This window comes from Megalopta genalis, chromosome 1, assembly GCF_051020955.1.
Source record: "Megalopta genalis isolate 19385.01 chromosome 1, iyMegGena1_principal, whole genome shotgun sequence".
Classification (NCBI taxonomy): Eukaryota; Metazoa; Arthropoda; class Insecta; order Hymenoptera; family Halictidae; genus Megalopta; species Megalopta genalis.
In genome coordinates this window covers 36663778-36683651 of record NC_135013.1, presented here as the reverse complement: position 1 = coordinate 36683651, position 19874 = coordinate 36663778, and the positions used below count along the sequence as shown (strand labels likewise).

Genomic DNA, 19874 nt, shown 5'->3' with positions numbered 1-19874 from the left:
ACCGACGAATTCGTTTCAATCAACTCAGCCCCGTCTGTCCGAGCAGTTAATCAGTTAGTTACCAGCCGGCGACGAACCAGCCTCAATATGTTAATTCTCGATCATCCGATCAAGCCAAGATCAACTCGCAATAATTAATTGCGACTCGGTCGGCCGACTAGCATCGGCGAATCGGTTCGAATTATGCTCGTTTGTTTTGCTTACACCGGAGTTAAATGTCATAAGCGAGATAAAGAAAAGGTTTCACTTCATCATTCATCTCTCGAATCCGTAAAAATCCACGATCTACTTTTATCAACTAAAATGAGAAATACAAATTTCATTCTTGTATAACAACCAAAAAGTTTGACTGTCTCATATTTATAAAATCCACAGCCTAATTATAGCGTGATGAATCAGTACTGATATCTCATCTTCCGTTAAAAACATCGGTACATACATTATAAAAGTTGATTAGAATAGAGAAATATATTTGCTATATTCAGTCCACATGAAATTATAATATCGAAATAAAATCAACAGTTATAAATTTCTTATCACCATTTTATAAAATTATTATTTAGAAGACAATTAATTATTTTCACTATCTTATAAAATGTATTATTACGATCTTATAAAATTATTATTTAGAAGACAATTGTCAAGGTAATGTTCTTTATTGTCAAGGTTATATTCTTTACACGTAACGCCATTGTCATTTAGTCTATTAAATCTTAAAGCGAGTCTGAATAAGTAATGGTTCTGCAATTCCGAGCAAATGGATGAAGGCTGCATCGAAGAAGCACAATAGAATCAGGGCTAAAAATGGCTATTCCACGATCTTTCCAATTTAGGAAAGTCATCCCCAAGCAGAGATAGGATAGAGAGACATTCTTCGGGGGTTATTCACGATCTATGTTTGGTGCGGTTCGTACTGCATGGACAAATAAATAATTAGAAGGGACACCATCTGTTCGAACGAGAGTGGACACACCGGTATTTATATCTTAATTACAACTATATATATATCCATGGCCTGTACATTTCATTTATTATGTACGGGCGCGCGTCGTGGGGGTGCGCACCCTCCTAAGTCGTTCACGAAAGCGAGCCTTTAACGAACGCACGTTGAAACGCACGGTGTCTGTCCTGCGGGAGTCGTCTGTCTGAGCAACGTCTGTTTGCCGGCAATCGGCCGGCAAACTTTCCTGAGAGACGTGTAATTTTATTAGACGGACAATCGGAAAAAGTTTACCACGATCCCACGGGAACTGCGACCGCGGACATTAATAATTATTCCGTTCAAGCTCGCGTGTGTTCGGAGCTCCGGCCCTTTGTGCCATTATTGTCCCGCAATACCTGTGAGTCAGAATTCTAGGGACAACCAAAGGGGGAATATGACAATACTGTGAAAGTCTAAACGAAACATATGCAATGTGGCTGACCGTGCTGGAGACAGCTTTAGGGTGTGTTTTTTTTTAAATGTTATCGAACTTCTAGCGAAATATCTTTTTATAGTGCATGCTTTAAAGTAAACTTTCTGAAAGTTTCGTTAAAAAATATCGATATTTGGAGACACGGTGGCAAGTTAAGCGAAGGTCTCGCAAAAAATGTAGACAAAAACTGCCTGGTTCGTAACTTATTAATAAACCTTTCTTTCTTTAATCATTTTAGTAAGTTGAAAATGATACATAAACAATGTTAATTTTTTTTAAATTTTTCTGAGGTTTTAAATGTCGTCTACTAATTTGTACAATAAATGCATACAATCTACAGTTTGCTGATTAATAAATGCTCCGAAATAAAAGAATATAAATATTATCACAGAGGTTTTTCGAAATTTTGATTTTTCCGCAAGCATCAGCGTTTCGAACAATTCCATTAAAAACTTCATTGTTCTCTAGTGAAACATTCAGGTGACCCACTACAAGATATCCAGTTGAAATTGGTAATGAAGATGTTTTGCGAAAGGTGCGATTACGTTTAATAAAACTAGCTTTTCTCATAAAAATTTTAACGAAATTAGCTTTCTCCCCAACTGTCGCGGCTTTCGCTTTAATCGGAACCGTGCGAGTACGCGTTCGCGAACTTTTCAAATTAATGTCCAGGGAGAGAATGGGTTTTTACGAGCAAGATTTCCGTTTGACCGGAGAATTTTTTGCCAAACTAATTACGTCCTGAATCGTCGACAGGAGATTCCTGTTTTATGGACGGTTCCGATCGCGATCTATTCGATCCAGGCTGGATAACGATTTGTTCTGTTCGTTGTTCGTTCGCAGATGAGAGGCAAAGTCTCGCCCTCGATTTCTATTCGAGCGTAATCCATATGGATGGAGCAAACAGGAAGGGTTAAGGGGACAAGAAAAGCGTCGTTTCCCTGGTCCACGGCTCGGTTCACCGGATCGCGTTCGTCGACCAGGGACTGGCTTGATCTTACCGCGGCCAAACGTGAGTATCGTGTTACCTAACAGCCCTTAATTATCCACAGTGTATCCACCCTCTAATCACGCTTTGTTCACCACCCTTTCCATCATTATAAAACGATGTCGCCCGTGTAACGGGACCTACCCTCCTATTTCTCACTTCTGAAAGCGTTTAAAGATCAAAACTAAAAACGGACGATGTTCGTTCTTTTTATAGTATTTTTCGTCCATCGGAACTGTTGAAGCACGTTCGTCTGTTAAGGGTGTGCATTTAGCTGAAAACCAAGTACAATGTTAATAATATTTCAAATAAGTTTTGGAAATATATCTTTTTGTAGCATTTTTTACTAAACTAAATCGAATTAGCGTAGAAATTAATTTTCCAGCTTCCATTTTTTCATTAAAATGGAACGTTTAAAACAGAGTTTTGATCTCCTATGAAACGATTGTGATCTTTTCGAGTCAATAACGAACGATTAAGTTACGCAGCGCGCTTAAAAATTAACATTTTCGTTACAATACTAGAACAAATATTTATCGATCGTTTTAATATGTGGATCTCCTTGCATTCTTTAGCGTTCGCTAGCAGTATTAGTTTCGCTGCTTATCTCCATTGTTAAACGTAACGTGCCTCCGTTGTGAATCACTAAGACAACTTAGCAAACAAGAGCTGTAGACTTCTTAAATATTATGCCAGGTGCTATGACTCTAAATAGCAACGTGCATAATATTAATTCGACTATCTTTGTAGAAATCACGGGATCCTGAACGTCACACATGCGCAACTATGGTAACGCGTTAAACTGCGTGCATACGTATAAAACAGATTTGGGGAATAGGGAAAAGAACAAATTTTATTTCGATTTGAATGAAATTAATAGCAGTTATATTTGAAGTATAAACGGTTCTCTTACCCGTTGAATAAATAAAGGAATAAATATTTGGTAGATTCTGTTTGAAATCTTCATCGCGAGTCGAACTCGTTATTCTTCGTTATTATATCGAGAACTCGAGTCTTAACACTAAGTAGCTGGAAAGTATCATACAGTGGCCGAAATAATCTTCGTAGGTTCTTTCCACTTAATAATGTTTTCTACTTAAACCGATATTTTTTCAAAATTCTGAAGTGGTAGATAAATTTCGGTTTTGAAATCAACGTGTTAATATCTACGGAAAACGATGTATAACATGTCGTAAAAAAATCTAACTGTACGGATTATTGGAAAAATCACAATTTTCTTGGAATATTTTAAGTTTAACAGAAATTGTCAATGTTAAAAAATGTTCATACCACGTTCCCCCTATTTTTCCCTTATTCTGCAATATATTTCAGCAGTATAACGTAAACAAAATTCATCGTTTTATCTCAATTCTATGAAAAGTTCATTGATCTTTCACAATCTCGACTCATATTAAGTTTTCCTCGTAATTAATTATTACCTAATCGCGTTTACGATAATTCTGTAAACACAAAATATAAAAAAATATTAAATGCTCCCACATTTATTTTGCACAAAATTTCCAAATTTTTCTAATATCGATACGATAGCCCTATTAAATAAACATTATATCACAAAAATGAGACGAAACTATTACTATTTCGGCCACTGTATTTCGGTGGCTCGAACGCGAAAGAAACGAGTGAAAAATCCAATTGGACAGAGTCGATCGCGGCGAAGATTAATGTTCCATAGTTAGAGCTCTCTATCCACCCCCCTCCCCCCTCCCCTCCCTCACGGAATGGCGTCGGTCAGTTCGATTGTCGACGGGGTTTGAACGGTGAAAAAACGCCGTGGAACGGTGTCCCGAGTAAAACCGAAATTATGTTTGGTGAATTTGCAGTGACTCGGGACTCGCCAGTAATCGCTGTCGGTGCCGAGGATGGCGAGGAGCAGCAGCGGCACTGCACACGCATATCGGCGATGCACCGTCGTCGTTCATCGCGATGCCGTTGTCGCAGCTCGTAGTACGTCCCCTCGCGAATTACAATCGATCGGAATCGGGTACGGTAGGAACGGCAACGGCACTGGCACCTGCGGCAACACCAGCCACACTACCAATTTCGATCGGGAAGAGGGCACGGCCGATTAGAGTCGCCCCTTGCGATAGAACTGTCGACCTGCACGTGATTCATGTAAGTCCCTTCACGCAACGTTCCATTTTCTTTCGTTCTCCGCGAACGGGAAACGCGTTTACGCGGGATTTCACGGGAATCCGTTTCCCAAAGGCGTCGTGCGATCCCCTTTGTGCAATATTATTGGCGTATACTGGCCATCGTTCGTTTAACGGACAATGCACTGTCGTTAGCGTTGCAGGTATCCAAGTTCGTTAAAAATTTCGATTGTCGATCTTTGTGGAAACTGATGGTCTTCTGCGACTTCTCTTTCTTATTATACTCTTCGGTGCTTCTATTTGGACCACTGTTTTATATTACAGCTACTCAGTTTTGTTATAAGGGCGTATCCTGTTGAATAGACTGTGGATCTTTCGAGAAACTGATGGCTTTCTACGATTTTTCTTTCTTGTACTCGTCGGTTCTTTCATTTTCTTATTGTTTTATATCGCGGTTACTCACTTTCGTCGTAAGTTGTAATTGATTTTTAATATAAATTTGAATTATAATGAGTTTCTAATGAAATTTTAAATGAAAATTTCGAACTTAATTATGATTATTATTATTTAAAATTTAATCATCGCTTTATAAATATAAAATTAGTTGTAAGATTTTATTTATAATTAATATTTACAGTTACTTTAAAATCTAAAAAATAAAAATTAAATTCGATAATTAAATGTCAGTCTGGTTTGGATATTTAAATTAAATAGCTTTAAAGTTCGGTGCTCGGATATTGCATAGCTGCTTCTTATCGGGGCTATTTATGAACGCGAGTGTATCCTCATTGATTCGTAGGATCGTTGTAGGATCGAAGGTCCGTTCGCGAAGAAATTGGCCATCGATAGCCACGAAGGTTTCGCGATAAACGTTGCCGTCGCTTCGAGAGAATCACTTCTACGTAGCCTCTGTACATGTATAGACATTAGTTCACGGTTCGTGACACCAATTTCATTATCAAACACCTGTGCAAGTTTAACTTTGCCGAGCTTTCCTCTCTCTCTCTCTCTCTCTCTCTCTCTCTCTCTCTCTCTCTCTCTCTCTCTCTTTCTCTCTCGAAAGTTTGCCTTCTTTTCTCTGCACAACATCGCTCGGCAAGATACAATCAGAATTATGTGAAATAATATTGGCGCGCAGAATTCGAACCCGAGAACCCGGCGTTTGTTTACGAGCCGATCGATCTGTGCATACACACCAACGCTGCTCCGTTCTACACAATCTTTAACATTCAACCCTCGCGCACCGTTCGGGTCAGTTTGACCTAAATCGAAAATTCACTTTGAACCATTCAATGGTCGGTGAAATATTACTTCGATCCCTAAGCCGCCGCTGTGACTTTCCGAATAAAATCTCTTATTTAGCACGGTACATTTAATTCTTCGAGCGGTGTGCAGAAACTGGGATTTCATTTGGAGAGACGCGAATATAATATCGGATCTCGATTGAACCGTTTTAATGATATCTCGGTTATGCATTGATTTTCTAAAATTGTAAAATTATTGTTTCGTTATTTACGTGAACGATCGATACCAGTATTATTTAAAAACTTTGATTTATGGGCTGAGGATTTGATACATTTTGAAATAAAATGGGTAAGCAGAGTTTCAAGCATTTGCTAGATTAAAGGGATTTAAATGTACGGAACTAGAATTTGTGTTTGCAATCTCTTTCTCCGATTTAGTATTTCAAGTGTGTTTTGTTTCTTTGAATAGTGGTATATATATATAACGCTACTGATGCTTGAGAAACACATGCGAAACGAAGTCGGAATTATGCAACACCTTCTCGTAGAACACGATCCAACGATTAAAGGAAGAAAACGCGCGATAGACATAAGTCGTTATTAATATTGGCAGCGATAATTGCGACGAGCCTAGTCGGAGGCGAGGAATGCGTGTGCATCTTACCTTTTACCGCGAAGCAAACGGTGACTCAGATTTATCTGACGTTAATTAGAATGTAACTGCGTCTGTCTGTCGATCATCGCGTATGGAATCGTCGAGCTTTTGTCCCAGGGACGAAGCTTGAATAATTAAAATTCAACTACAAGACTAGAAGGCAACGCTGTTGCTGGAACCGAGAAATAGAGTATCCAGTTCGATGCACCATCTACTATAGTAGACCGTTCTGCGTTTAAATTAATGAGGATACTAAAATATCTTACAGCCAAATGTCACCTTTTCCGGTGGAGGTCGCGGAAATCCAGCAGCGAAATATTTGCGAATTCGTGATTGAATTATATAATCCTCTTGGGCACACGTAACCGGGCACAGTGTCATACAAATTCGCTGCAACTATTGTTACGCTCCCGGTCAAATTCTCTTTGATTTTATTCTTCCCATTGTGTTCGCGCAACGGAACGATGATGCCGAGAGAAATAGGCGAAGATACGCGACAATGACGGCAATTATTTATAATAGCGGTCGTAACAGTTGATGTTCATAATGATGATCACTGTTTTAACTGGAATCGCTCTTTGGAAGTTTCATTAGCGAGAACACGGACAATTGCAGTTGTATCTTGTTCCTACTAAACAATAACGCGATTACGAAAGTTGATAGATTGCAGCATAGATCGGCGAATTAACTAATATCTTATTGCGATCAAGTAAATTAGTGCTAAATTCATTTATCTCCATTTTTTTCCAATTTTTTCATTTACACCTCTCTGCTTACAACCGCCTCAATCCTCAATTGAATGTTCTACGGATTTAGCAAAGTCACTGCTCGAACAATCGTTTCTGTTCAATGAGTGGAGCGGCTAGTTACGAGCTATTGGTGATCATTAGTAAACTGCGAATTTTATGCATTTATGGAAAAATAGAGAATTATAGAATAGACAGTACTAATAATAAAATAATCTAAAATAGACTAACAATAGAATTTAAGACAGTGATGAAGACAATTTTTATTTCGCACGAAGATCCGCGGTCTGATCATTAGATCACTATACGCAAACTGATTCTAGTTGCACCACCATTCTTTTTGTTCGATATCGTACAATGAACCAGGTGCACACACAACCAGCTGCTATTTTTCTTAATTCTCTCTCTCTCTCTCTCTCTCTCTCTCTCCCCCTCTATCTATGTATCTATCTACCTATCTCTGTTTTTCTCGCTCTCTTTCTTTCTCTCTCTCTCTCTCTCTCTCTCTTTCTTTCTTTCTCTCTCCCTCTCTCTCTCTTTCTTTCTTTCTCTCTCCCTCTCTCTCCCTCTCTTTCTCTCTCTTTCTCTCTCCCTCTCTTTTCTCTCTTTTTCTCTCTCTTGCGCTTTTTCCTCTTTTTTCGACGACCACGGTTAAGCACTATATCGAGGACCTTGACATATTCGCTGGCATATTGCTCGCTGTTACACGCGCGAACGCTTAAATAGTGCAAACGACGAATTATCGACCACATCGCGACTCTTTCTATGCGAAACAGACGTTGCAGCATGCTTTGATAAAGGTGGCTGCGGCTCATGTGGGAAAAAATTGTTCCCCAACGGTTTTAGAGGACACCGAGAGCGATCCGAGAAGTTCTCGGTTAACACGCTCGCTGTCGTCGATACAGCTCTTTTAGCCGGACCTGGAAATGTGCTCGGATTTTTGCGACAATTGAGAAAGATATTTTTAATCTTTCATCCGTGGTTTACGGAACGTTAATTAATTGCCGTTACCAGGATGTGGAGTTCATGCATTTACACCAGAAACGAGTAGATTAAAAGTAGGCAGATTAAAAGAATTGTGGTCAATTTTTCCTGTTTTTGATTCGTCTAGCACAAATTGTGGGGTCTAGCTCTTTGAACATTATTTGAACGCGTTTAAATGTTCACAGAGTACTTTATAAAAATACAAAAACCATTATATTCGAGAGAATCTGCAGAATCGTACTGCGTAAGAATTGTTTGCATAGCAGCAAAGATTCTTTAACTATAAAGTTAAACAGCATTTTATTTAATTTCTAGTTGAAACGATTGTCGCAATAGCAACAACAAAGTAGGTCGATTAAATTGAATAAAGCCAGCCGAGCAGGATAAGGCGTGCCGCCCAAACACAAAGAGTTCGATAGACTTGGCCTCGAAGCAACGAAGTTAGAGGGTGCGCCTCGAACTTGGCACCCTCCGACGAGCTATCTCGTTTGTTATAAAACAAACGTGCACGTTGCACTGATCACTAGAAAAATTGTCCCCGGTGTGTCTATTCAACGTTCACGAGCACTTGCTCCTACGTTGTCCCCTCGTTGCGATTGGATCTAACACGACACCCCTTTTTTCTCTTTCCGTTGCAGAAATCGAGAGGACGAGTGCATCTCGCAGAATGGATTCGTGCGGGGTCTACTTGTCTCAGCTGCGAGCGATGCTCGTGAGGAATCTGTTGCTAAAGAAGCGAGAGAAACGGAAGACCACGGTGGTACGTAGCATGCACCTTTTTCAATCGCAATTAAATATAAAACGCCGTCGAGATTTCAATAGTTTTGAAACATCGATTAACACTAGGTTTGCGGAAAGTATCAAAATAAGGGATCGCTAAAATAATTTAATTGACTATTACGTAGAATCTTGATTAACTCAACTGGATTTTCCTTGATTTTTATTGTTTAGATTTTTTATTATTCCAAGTAATAACGATTAAACTATACACAGACGGATCTTGGTCAAACCTCGACCTATCATTTTATCCTATTGTATTAATAATTAATCGAAAATAAAAAAACTTAATTATCAATTTTGAATTCGGATAATCGAAGTTCCATTATATTCAGATTGTAAAGATACATTTATGAGTTATTTAATCATCGTAGTGTTCGTTCTGAAGAAAACTCTACGAAACTGTACGGTGAACTACTTTCTTCACAATTTTTTAAATTATTCTTTTGATTTGCATGTTCGATGGACAGTTTGCTCTTCCATATTCTGTACATTGTTTTCCAACTTCTCCACGACCTTCACCAAATTTGTCGAATAATATACAGCAGTATGATACAAAAAAATTTCAATGGCGCGAAATTTAAAAATAACACTAAAAAATGGACAACATCTATCTGTTCATTCAACATTACAAGCATGGTTTTGTTTCGATCGCAAACTTGCAAAATACCGCGTCGCAAGTAAGCTGTAAAGTGCAGCTACTTAGCCGCCCGATCATTGGATCGAATCCTGGAGCCGTTGCCATTGGTCAAGTAGCCGTCGTTATCCTTTGTGTCCCAGCATCGTCGCGACCACGGGGCCATCGAAATCAAGCAGCAGGGTGGCGGCGGCGGCGAGGGATGCGGGAAAGTTTGTAGGAAACAGAAAAGTTCTCCACCCGGCCGACCCTTGGCCTAGTTGGCACGAAGCTCACGCAAAAACACCCACCGAAAACGAATTGGTAGCTCGCCCTCCCTTCGCTGCCAGTGCTGGCCCCGTGTGTCGTCGGGGCGAGTGCCGTCACTTCGTCGCCATCCGATCAAAATCGCGTCCCGAACAGGGTTTCCTTCTTCGCCATTCTTCGCTCCGCTTTTCTTTTCCTTCACCCCCCTCCCACCACTGGTTCCTCGGCAATCGTCGCACGTGAATTCAAATCCTGGCTCCCTGGCGTCTCGTGTGCCCATATTTTCGTCATCTCGCCCCCCCCCCCTCCCGCCGTTGTCTTTTTTCACATCCGCTAATACATATCCGATCGACTCGATGCACACGCCGATCTGGAACGTGGCCGAAGTCCGGCTTCGATCTTGATACTCAATTAAACGTGGAGAACCGTCTAGCTAACGATCCGAGGCGAACGTGATTTCTCGGAATTTTTTCTGGGAAAATTGGTAGACGTTTTTCCGAAACGAGTATCTTACTTAATGGTGCATATGCTATGCAACTAGGACGAATTTTTTCATCGTGAAATCTTTTCGTTGGCTGTTGCCGTTGTTCAAATGTTGCATTGTCCTCGGCGTACCTCGTTTCTAAAATATTCGGACAATTCAGCAAATGAAAGCAAGGGTCTCGCCTATTATTAGATCGTCGATTTTATGCATTTATTGTAAAAATTAGTAGATGAAATTTAAAATATCAGGAAAATTCTCAAAATTTAACATTGTTTACGTATTGTCTTCATCTTATTAAATTGGTTAAGGAAAGAAGGGAACTTCAGTTTGGCTCTTGTTTACTGCAGTCGGTAAAGAAAATTTTTATTTTGCATAGAGATCCGCGCTCTATTAATGTCCCGTTCATGGTTCCTCTCCTCTACTTCATCAATTTGTTCAGAATCTTCATCGCGAGTTAGACTCGTAATTACAAGTGGTTAATTTTCCGAGGATGGTGTTGCCAAATGAAGCGAGGAATAATTCCGATCGCTATTATCCCAAGCTGGTAGTAAAATTGCAGATAAATTTTCAGTCTTCCTACGACGGATGTGTCGTCGGTAACCTTTAGCCTTAAGCCACAACACCCTTTGAAATTTGCACCAGGGTGATCAGCATTCGTAGCCGTTCCTCTTCACCATAGGAGAAAGTTCATTGATAGATTAGAGGACCTCATGCCGGCAGAGGTTTCCACGAGATTTCGAGCGATCCAGCGGCATCGGCTGCTCGTCGAACTTCTTTGTGGTCTTGTCAGGATAAAGGGTGGCCCGAAAGGGGAGGAGGAGCGAAGCGCGGGCCTAAATATAGCTCGTTAGAGGTAGAGAAAATCGATTTATACATAAAATAAGTATTCGCGTCTATACTTAGGTCCCGCCCTCCTAACGCGAGCCACTCGATTAAGATGCCTTCTACCATAAAATTGTTCGACCTCGGTAGCAGCGTCGAGAGTGGATAAAAAACAGACCTGCCGAGGAAATACTTTGTGCAGGCTCTCGCAAAAAAGTAATTTAATATTCGATAATTAAAACTCCCCGGGAACACCGCGCGGCGCGCAACGGTACCATAAATCTTGCGTTATCCTTCCTGCTTAAAGGAAGCGGACAAAGCGTGGGTCTCGTTAGCGGAACCGCTGTGATCCGCATTATCGGATGACATCGTCCATTCTTCCTCGAGCATATTGAAGCAATAATTCGAGGAACAGTACCAGAACGCGACGGTATTGCGAGAAAATGTTAATTCCGAAGCGTTCATCTCTCTTCAACAATGTAAAATAAGTTCTTTCTGACGCACGAGGATCGTAAAGTTTCATTAGCACGGTGATTTATACGAGATCAATATTTTCCGGAGCAGTGCTCGAAAGAAGGAATCGAGTTGAAATTCGTTTCTCGCTTGACTAATTTCGATGAGTCGAGGAACAATGCGGATCTTCGATGCTTTTGGAACTTCGATAACTTGTTGCACAAGATTGCCAATTCTGTCGAGTCGCGATAAAGGACACCACAAAATATATTCATTTTGATTCCTTTTTCTTTATTATTTTGTTGTAAATTATTCGAATACAATCCTAGAATTAACATTCGCGTGAACGAACAGTTCCGTGAAACTGCGTGAACAATCGAGACAAGTTTTTCTTTAGTAATCTGGATAATACTGTGTGTTGGAAATGAATCATTTAACAGACGTAGGATTGACAATTTGCCAAACGCAGAATTTTCATCGAAGTTAAAACTGTTCTTCTAAACAAGTAATAGTAAATTCAGCCGCAAGAGATTCTTAATTTCGAGACATTTGGCATTTTTTTCATCGTAGCATTTTTTTTACATTGAAAAAGAAGACAAAGACGGGAAAGCTGATTGGAACAGTCTTTTCACAATATTTTATTTATACAAAGACGTTTATCACCGTTGCATTTATACGCGGTACACACAGAGCCTACGATTTTTGTGCAATCGGTGAAATCTAACCCCGAATACTATTTTCAGCAGTGATCATTTTATTCAAAGTGTAATCACTAGACTGCGGATTTTATACATTTATGACAAAAATGTGCAGCTAAAATATATAATTGTGAAGACATAAGAAGAATTTAATAATATTGTTACAATATTTCCAACTTATCAAAATTATCGAAAGGAACAATTTATTTGTATTTAATTTCTGTTTCTCGCAATCGCCTTGGACAATATTTATTTTGCATAAAGATCTGCAGTCTAATAATTACTAGAATACAGATTTAATGCATTTTTGGTAAAGTTGGGTAGTTCTAATCTAAAATAGTTGAAATGATTAAAGAAAGAATAAACTTGCTATTTAGTCTCAATCGCAGTCTAGTAATCAGTACAAGAGTAAATGTTCGTTCACTGTCTCCAAAATAGTTCACCAAGGTTTAAAATTTACTAGATTATTTCTTCCTGGGGATCTTCTGCTTGCTCTCCTTGCCCCTGAAGATCCCTGGATCGATGACGTTGGTGGGCCCGTTGTTCCACATGGCGGTGGAGATAGTCTCGGTGGGATCGATAGTGGATGGCAGCAGGTGCGGACCGACGAGAAAATAGACCTGCTCGACCCAGGTGGGCAGGCTGAGCCCGGTGACGCAGCACTGCCACAAGGGCAGACCTAGATGGACCAGCATCATCCGGAAGTAGACGGTGAAAGTATCGGCCAGATGGTACCATCGATCCGTGTCCTCGCGATGCAGCCAGATGCTCGGGCTCTCTTGGTCCGGCTTCGCCCTGTACACCAGATAGACCTTCGCCTTTCCGCTCTGCGGGTAGCACTGACTAATCTCGAACATCTTGCAACCCCGCGGGTTCTCCGCCGAGGGCGAAACCGCGTTCTCAAGGTCCACGGTGCTCTTCGAGTCGACCTCTGCTCCCGCATCGGAGGACTCCGACTTGGAACAGTCCGGTTGCGGTTCCTTGCTGGCGGAATACCGTTTCAGAGAGGAGAAACTGCTTATTTCCATGCGACCCACCGAGAACTCCTCGCCTGTTGACATGTGGCCAGGCGAAACGTAGATTAGGATAATAATACAGCAGTTATAGAAGAATTTTTGGAAATGTCTGATTCAAGGACAGTTATCAAAACTAATTTTGAGAGAGTCTTGGTCAGATTTATTTTGGTATGGTGACGGATCAAAAGAGATGATACAGGTAAAACGACTAGCTTAGTTGGATTTTGGGTTCAAATAGAAGATAGAGTAGACGATTATTCCGATTACTAGGGAACTCTATGCGATGTGTTTTAAAGCGTCATCGAATCCAGCCCGATCTAATTCCAAAAATAAAAGAACAGGCGGAACAAAAAAAAGAAATTTTTTCTTTAAAAAGAAAAAGAAGATTGTGGAAATAAAGAAATAATGATCTTAAAGCTAGGGAAACTCAACTAAATAAAACCTTGCGAATCTGAAATTACTGGAATTGAATAATAAAGTGAGAACATATCTTCAGTGATAAATAATGAACGCGAATATAAAATCTTCAGTAAATAATCTAGGTTCATTATAAAATTTCTGCAAGAAATGATTTATTTTTCGAGAAAGAAGAGTTCTAGCATTGCTGCGAAATCAATCATACGGCAACTATTATGCACTTGCTAGATACCTCTCCTGGCAGCTTCGAATCTCGGCGGTTTTGCCGGGACAGGCGACGAAGAGTATCAAGTCGAAATAATAGGCAGAGGTTCGAAGGTACGGAGATCCAAAGGGTTAGAGGTGGAATCCGGGGGAAAAGGATCGTCGAGAGGGTCTCTCGGATAATTCTCCGGAGAGTAATACCTGCTATCTCGAGGTTCCAAAGAAGCTGGAAACCGTCGATCGAGAGGTAGAAGTTCCTAAGATCTTCGGGGAGCACGCAACAATGCCGTTGTTCCCAGTTGGCGATGGCGGTGGCCTCGCATCCGTTCCTCCTATCGACTCGCACGTTCTTCACGTACGGCACGTTCTCGAGGACCTTCACCACGCCCAGCGTGAGGTTCTCGTAGAACGCGTCCTCGGTAACGACGTCCACGAAAAAAGACATTGGCACCACTTTATCTTCGCACCCGCTTCTAACGGTGTCCCCGGATTTGCATTCGCTCGATCGGCAACCCCGTCGCGCCCCCTCCTCTTGTTCTCGAATTAAGCCCCGGCTGACACTGGAGATGTTGCCTTGGACATCCCATAAAACTCGAAAACTTTTAACGAATCACGATGATTTTCCAACATTTGTATAAAATGAAAGGAGGACATGAACAAGAAGGAGTTATGTTCACAAGCAAATGTAAATTATATTGCTTATGATTTGCAAATTCTGTATTTTTACCATGAGATATATTTGAAATTTATTCCAGTTCTTGCGAAACGATCTATGGGAAAGGGAATTGCAGAGAAATATTTTTAATCTGATTTATTCTGCAGCGAGAGTTCATCGAATCGAATATGTACTTGGCAAGCAGAGACACTGAACGATGTATATTCATGCGATACAGTAAATAACGCGAGTCGACTACATTTTTATATGCGCAATGGAAGAGCCTTTTATATCTATCACTAATTATTTCCGGACCTACTCATTTTCGCAATGAACACCGCACATTTTGTTTCCACTCTGACGCAGCTGCTATTAAAAACGAACTGGACACTCGTTTGAGGGCTTATGCAACAGCAGGGGGGGGGAGGTTCAATACCTACACTGAAAGCGAAACAGCCTTTTCAGGTCAGGTCGACCCGAATAAGGATTAATTCAATAAGATCATCTTCCCAAGCGAGATTCTTAAGGAGTAAAGAACACTCAAATATCTTTCAACCTTAGCGCACTCATCAGAACGAAAATCGAGAAATGTACTTCCGTAGACAAAATTGAATAGGATTTTTCTATAATTGTAGAGCTTGGAAATCATGTTTTAAATTGCAATTCCGGAAGAAATGATTAGATTACTTTACTTACGGTAAATCACATTGGTTGCCAATTAAAATTACTAGATTCATTAAAAAGATTCCTTAAAATTGTATACTTCTCTGAACCCTCCATAATGCCGCGCAACTCTAAAGATGTGTACTTGTAATTCTATTTGTAGCTTTCCTTTTATTTAGTTGTTAGAATTTTACATTAGTCTAGTGTCACTTTTAAATAATTTCTTCATAATAGTTTTACAGATTTCTCAACTTCAATCACGTTACACACGTTATACCTTTGTTGTTATACAGATTTTACCTTGAAAAATTGCGTTGTGGAGGGTTAAAAGATACAAGATAGTTGATACTAGGTACAATGTAGATTAGACGATCTTACGAATCTTTCATCCCCTAAAAATCGAATCCTCTTCTCCACGATGTTGAGAATTCGGTCGAAAATTCGCGAGCAGAGGTTGAGTCCGTTGGATCCTACGAATCGAGGGCAGTCGGCCCAGGTGTGACTGGTTCAGCCGGTTGTTGATCGCCATGGTGACCGAATATCAAACCGAAGACCGGCGTATCCTCTGGCCAGGGGGTTGTATCGAACGGTTGCGCAGGTTCGGTCGTACGACAGGTGTGGGAGACCGTGCAGGTGGGTTAATTGTTATACATGCACAGGGGAGTTCCCTTTCAGCGGTACCCCGGCAATTTCGAATCGAGATAATCCCATAGAATTTCGTAATGTGTATTACCAACTATCAATTGTGGCTGACAAAAAGCTACTGCGTTCCCTTTGCATACATCATCGTTCTCCCTTCCTTTTTTATTAATGCCGGTGTCCCTTTTCTGAAACGTTTTCCACCCTCGCGCGCTGAAGTGCCCTCTTGTTTCCCGTTTTACGCTGCAAAATTTTTCTTCGCGTCTCCAGCTTGTGAAGTTTTGTACGTAAACAGAAAAACGTAGTTAAATTGTTAAAAAAAAATCTCAATAGAACAGTTGCTTAAAATTTGAAAAAAAGCGAAGCAATAAACGATCCATTAAAATATTAACAGGTCATGTAAATATGTTACGCTTGTCGCGAGTGTTTCAAAGCAATGTGAAATAAATTTTCCAAATTTTCCAGAGGATGCAAATGCGTAACGGTGGTGAAAATTGACTTTTACAGGAGATCTTCTTGCCCCTTTGCACTCTGGGCATTTTGATCGTGCTGAAAGTGTTACCCCCGAACCCGAATTACCCCGCGATGATGACGCAGAGGCAAGAGGGTGGTCTGTTCGAGGCGTTCAATGGATACAAGAACAACACGATTGCCGTTGTTCCAAACTCGACAGAAACTTTGGTACGTATTTGCGGATCGTTTTATGCTCTTCTTCCGGATCATGGTACTCGAATGGTTCCCCTAATCGTCCGTTCGATTTCAGACCTTCTTGAATTCGATGAATACCCTGTGGTTGTCGATGTGGGATCATCCTGGCAAGCTACCCCTGAATTTCATAGTGTTCGACACGAAGGACGACCTGCAGGCTGCATACTGGAGAGATCCCTACAGTATACCTCTAGCCGTGATCTTCGAGGATTCGCAGCCTATATCTCAGCGGCTTTTGTAAGATAATAGTAGAATATTACTGTAATCAGAAAAGGATGACGCTGATGCGGAGTCTTATGTTGATAATCAAAATGTTTTCTTCAACATGTTTGAGGAAGTCAATGGTTCCCAAGAACACAATTCGAGTTATACATATACATATTATAAGTAGACTGCAGAAAACAGAAGCTTAATAGAAATGTTTTTCCTTCTTTGACCAGTTTAGTCATTATTTTGCCTTTCATTTGCTCATTTTTGTTATAAGTGAATAAAATTACATATGTCCACAGATTATGCATCAAGACTTGGAACTTGGATAATTAAGCTTCACATGTTAGCTAAATTCTAATTGCGCTTTTATGTTACGTTCTAGGTATGAGATAAGAACTAATCCATTATACACGAATCCACCCTCACCGACCGAACTGTATTCCGCCTCAATTAACTGTCGAAAGGACACCAGCCATTGGATAGGAGGCGCATTGTCGATAGAGACTGGTGGATCATGTCCCGTGAATAATTATCTGCACTCTGGATTCTTGGCGTTGCAGTTGATAATGGATATTACAAAGATAAGAGTATGTACCACGATATTTATTCTTATCCAGTGTTATTGTAGTTTGTCATCCCAGAGGGATTTTTAAAAAAGCTTACCATCTTGGCCTTGAAGCTTTACATTTACTTCGTACGTACACCAAAAAAAATTGTAAGATATTAATGGAATCGTGTGTGTTGGTAATTTACAGCTAGACACAGGGAACACAGATGTAACCGTGCCGGATGTTCAGCTGGAAATGTTCCCAAAGGAAGCTTTTACTGCAGGTAACTATAGAGGACATTCTACAAACAATTGATTGTTATTTCTGCACGTTGAGTAACGAAAGCTATCTGATTAATGCTAGAAGGAACATAGTAGATTAACAAAGATAGAAGAAAAGCAATAGGTTTAGGAATGAAATTTATACTTGAAGAATATGTTTTCTTTGTTTCGTGGGCACAATTCTAAGAATATCTTTTATTTAGACTGGATGCTGGCCTTTAGAGTTGTTATACCTCTCTGTATGGTACTGGCTATCTCACAATTCGTCACTTACCTCCTGATCCTGATAGTCGGTGAAAAGGAGAAAAAGATCAAGGAAGGAATGAAGATAATGGGCCTAAGAGATTCTGTCTTTTGGTAGGTTTATGGTAGAGTGTGATTGAGAGACTGATAGATTTTTTCTTTTTCCAATGAGCATGCATGTTTCGACGAATATGTATTTTGCATGAATTGCTAGACAAAAGTTTACATGGAAAGTTGATGATGTTTGTGGATAAGTAAAAACGCTATTCTCTTTTTCGTTACAGGTTGTCATGGTTCATTATCTACAGTGTTTTCGTCTTGCTACTTTCTGTCGTTGGGGTCATACTACTTTTTACACTTCAGATGTTCCAACATACACACTTTTTACCTATATTCCTTTTAGTAGTGCTCTACAGTTTCTCCATAATCATGTTTGCTTTCATGATAACCCCTTTCTTTGACAAATCACGGGTGAGCATCGATTAGACGAACAAGTTGCAAACAAATTAGTTAACCAGTTCAAGTCTTAACTCAGCATTCCAATTTCTAGACCGCCGGTGTGCTAGGCAATTTTGCTGTCGCGATACTAAGCCTCATGTACTTCATTCAAGTTTTCGTAAACGACTCCAGTTCCATTTACTTTTGGGTGGTATCGCTCCTCAGTCCAACAGGCGTTGCTTTAGCAATGGATAAGGTTTGTATTGAAACCGAATCTGTTTCAATATTAAACAAAATAATCGTTACTAATACCGTGTGGCTATTTCTCCAGGCTCTCGTATTGGACCTACAAGGAGAAGGAGTTAACTTCGATAATCTTTGGTCTGGTCCCGGCATACCATTTGGCGGGAGTCTTATTATGATGACCTTAGACATCTTTTTGTATGCTTGTTTAGCTTATTACTTCGACTGCGTCGTACCTAGTAAGTATACCCATTTATTCTTTGTTTAATCGTTATCAATGATAATATAATTAAATTAACCCTAGGCGAATATGGAGTTAAAAGAAATCCCTGGTTCTGCTTCTTGCCGGGCTATTGGTGCCAAAGGAAAACTCCACGGGTGGGTTCACAGTACGAAAAGGAGCAGGAGAGAAAAAGTAGAGGGAACCTTGGTTTACAGTCGTACTTGCAGGTACCGTCATCGAATGGCGAATCAAATTCTTTCATACCGGGTGAGGAAACCAACCGTGACGTCGAACCGGTGGTAAGGGAGATGAAAGGTCGCGAAGCCATTAGGATAGTCGACCTTTACAAGTCCTACCAAAAATGTCGTAAACCAGAGATTAAAGCTGTAAATGGCATCAATCTGACGATCTATGAAGGACAAATAACCGCGATACTCGGTCACAACGGGGCTGGCAAGACAAGCCTCTTTAACATACTGACTGGCTTAACCGCACCAACTGCTGGTACCGCTTTAATTTTCGGCTATGATGTTAGGGATTTCCAGGACATGCAAATAATCAGAAGTATGACTGGTGTTTGTCCGCAACATGACATTCTTTTCGATCTCTTAACTCCTCGGGAGCACCTCGAATTCTTTGCCGCTGTACGAGGAATTCCTAGATCAATGATAGAACATGAGGTACGCTCTCTTGATATTCTTCTAACTACATTTATGTAGACATAACGTCACAATACATCTTATAATCGTTGCTAGGTGAAGAAAACTTTAAAAGACATTGACCTGTCCGAGAAAGCGGATACCTTTGCAAAGTATTTAAGCGGTGGTCAGAAGAGGAAATTGTCCGTAGGTATCGCCATTATCGGTGATCCAAAAATTATCATCCTCGATGAACCCACCGCCGGAGTGGATCCTTACTCTAGAAGACAGATGTGGTCCTTCCTGCAGTCTAGACGTCATGGCAAAGTAATATTGTTGACCACTCATTTCATGGACGAAGCTGATATATTAGCGGACAGGAAAGCAGTGATCAGTAAAGGGAAATTGCGATGCTGCGGTAGTTCTTTATTCTTGAAGAATAAATTTGGCATCGGGTATCATTTAACGTAAGTCTAGCGACATTGAAA

The 19874-nt window shown here is 40.4% G+C and overlaps 2 protein-coding genes across 3 annotated transcripts in view; one reads left to right on the top strand and one right to left on the bottom strand.

Moving 5' to 3' along the window:
• LOC117223214 (cholesterol transporter ABCA5) overlaps window positions 1–19874 on the top strand; it is a 29035-nt gene that overhangs the window by 4906 nt on the left and 4255 nt on the right. Inside the window, exons 2-14 of one of the 2 annotated variants that reach the window (XM_033475400.2) lie at window positions 2259–2427; window positions 8782–8903; window positions 16362–16535; window positions 16618–16799; window positions 17155–17359; window positions 17528–17603; window positions 17805–17958; window positions 18129–18315; window positions 18395–18538; window positions 18614–18764; window positions 18830–18903; window positions 18976–19428; window positions 19504–19853. In XM_033475400.2, the coding sequence (XP_033331291.2) occupies window positions 2310–2427; window positions 8782–8903; window positions 16362–16535; window positions 16618–16799; window positions 17155–17359; window positions 17528–17603; window positions 17805–17958; window positions 18129–18315; window positions 18395–18538; window positions 18614–18764; window positions 18830–18903; window positions 18976–19428; window positions 19504–19853 (2390 nt within the window). In that variant the 5' untranslated portion in view covers window positions 2259–2309. Of the gene's footprint in view, window positions 1–2258; window positions 2428–8781; window positions 8904–16361; window positions 16536–16617; window positions 16800–17154; window positions 17360–17527; window positions 17604–17804; window positions 17959–18128; window positions 18316–18394; window positions 18539–18613; window positions 18765–18829; window positions 19429–19503; window positions 19854–19874 lie in introns of both variants that reach the window. The other variant, XM_033475398.2, reaches the window with a different exon arrangement.
• LOC117223215 (tubulin polyglutamylase complex subunit 2) lies at window positions 11833–16276 on the bottom strand. The gene is made up of 3 exons (XM_033475405.2): window positions 15594–16276; window positions 14099–14470; window positions 11833–13311 (listed from the first exon to the last, which is right to left on the bottom strand). The coding sequence occupies exons 2-3, from the start codon at window positions 14340–14342 to the stop codon at window positions 12725–12727; spliced, it is 831 nt and encodes a 276-aa protein (XP_033331296.2). The 5' UTR covers window positions 14343–14470; window positions 15594–16276; the 3' UTR covers window positions 11833–12724.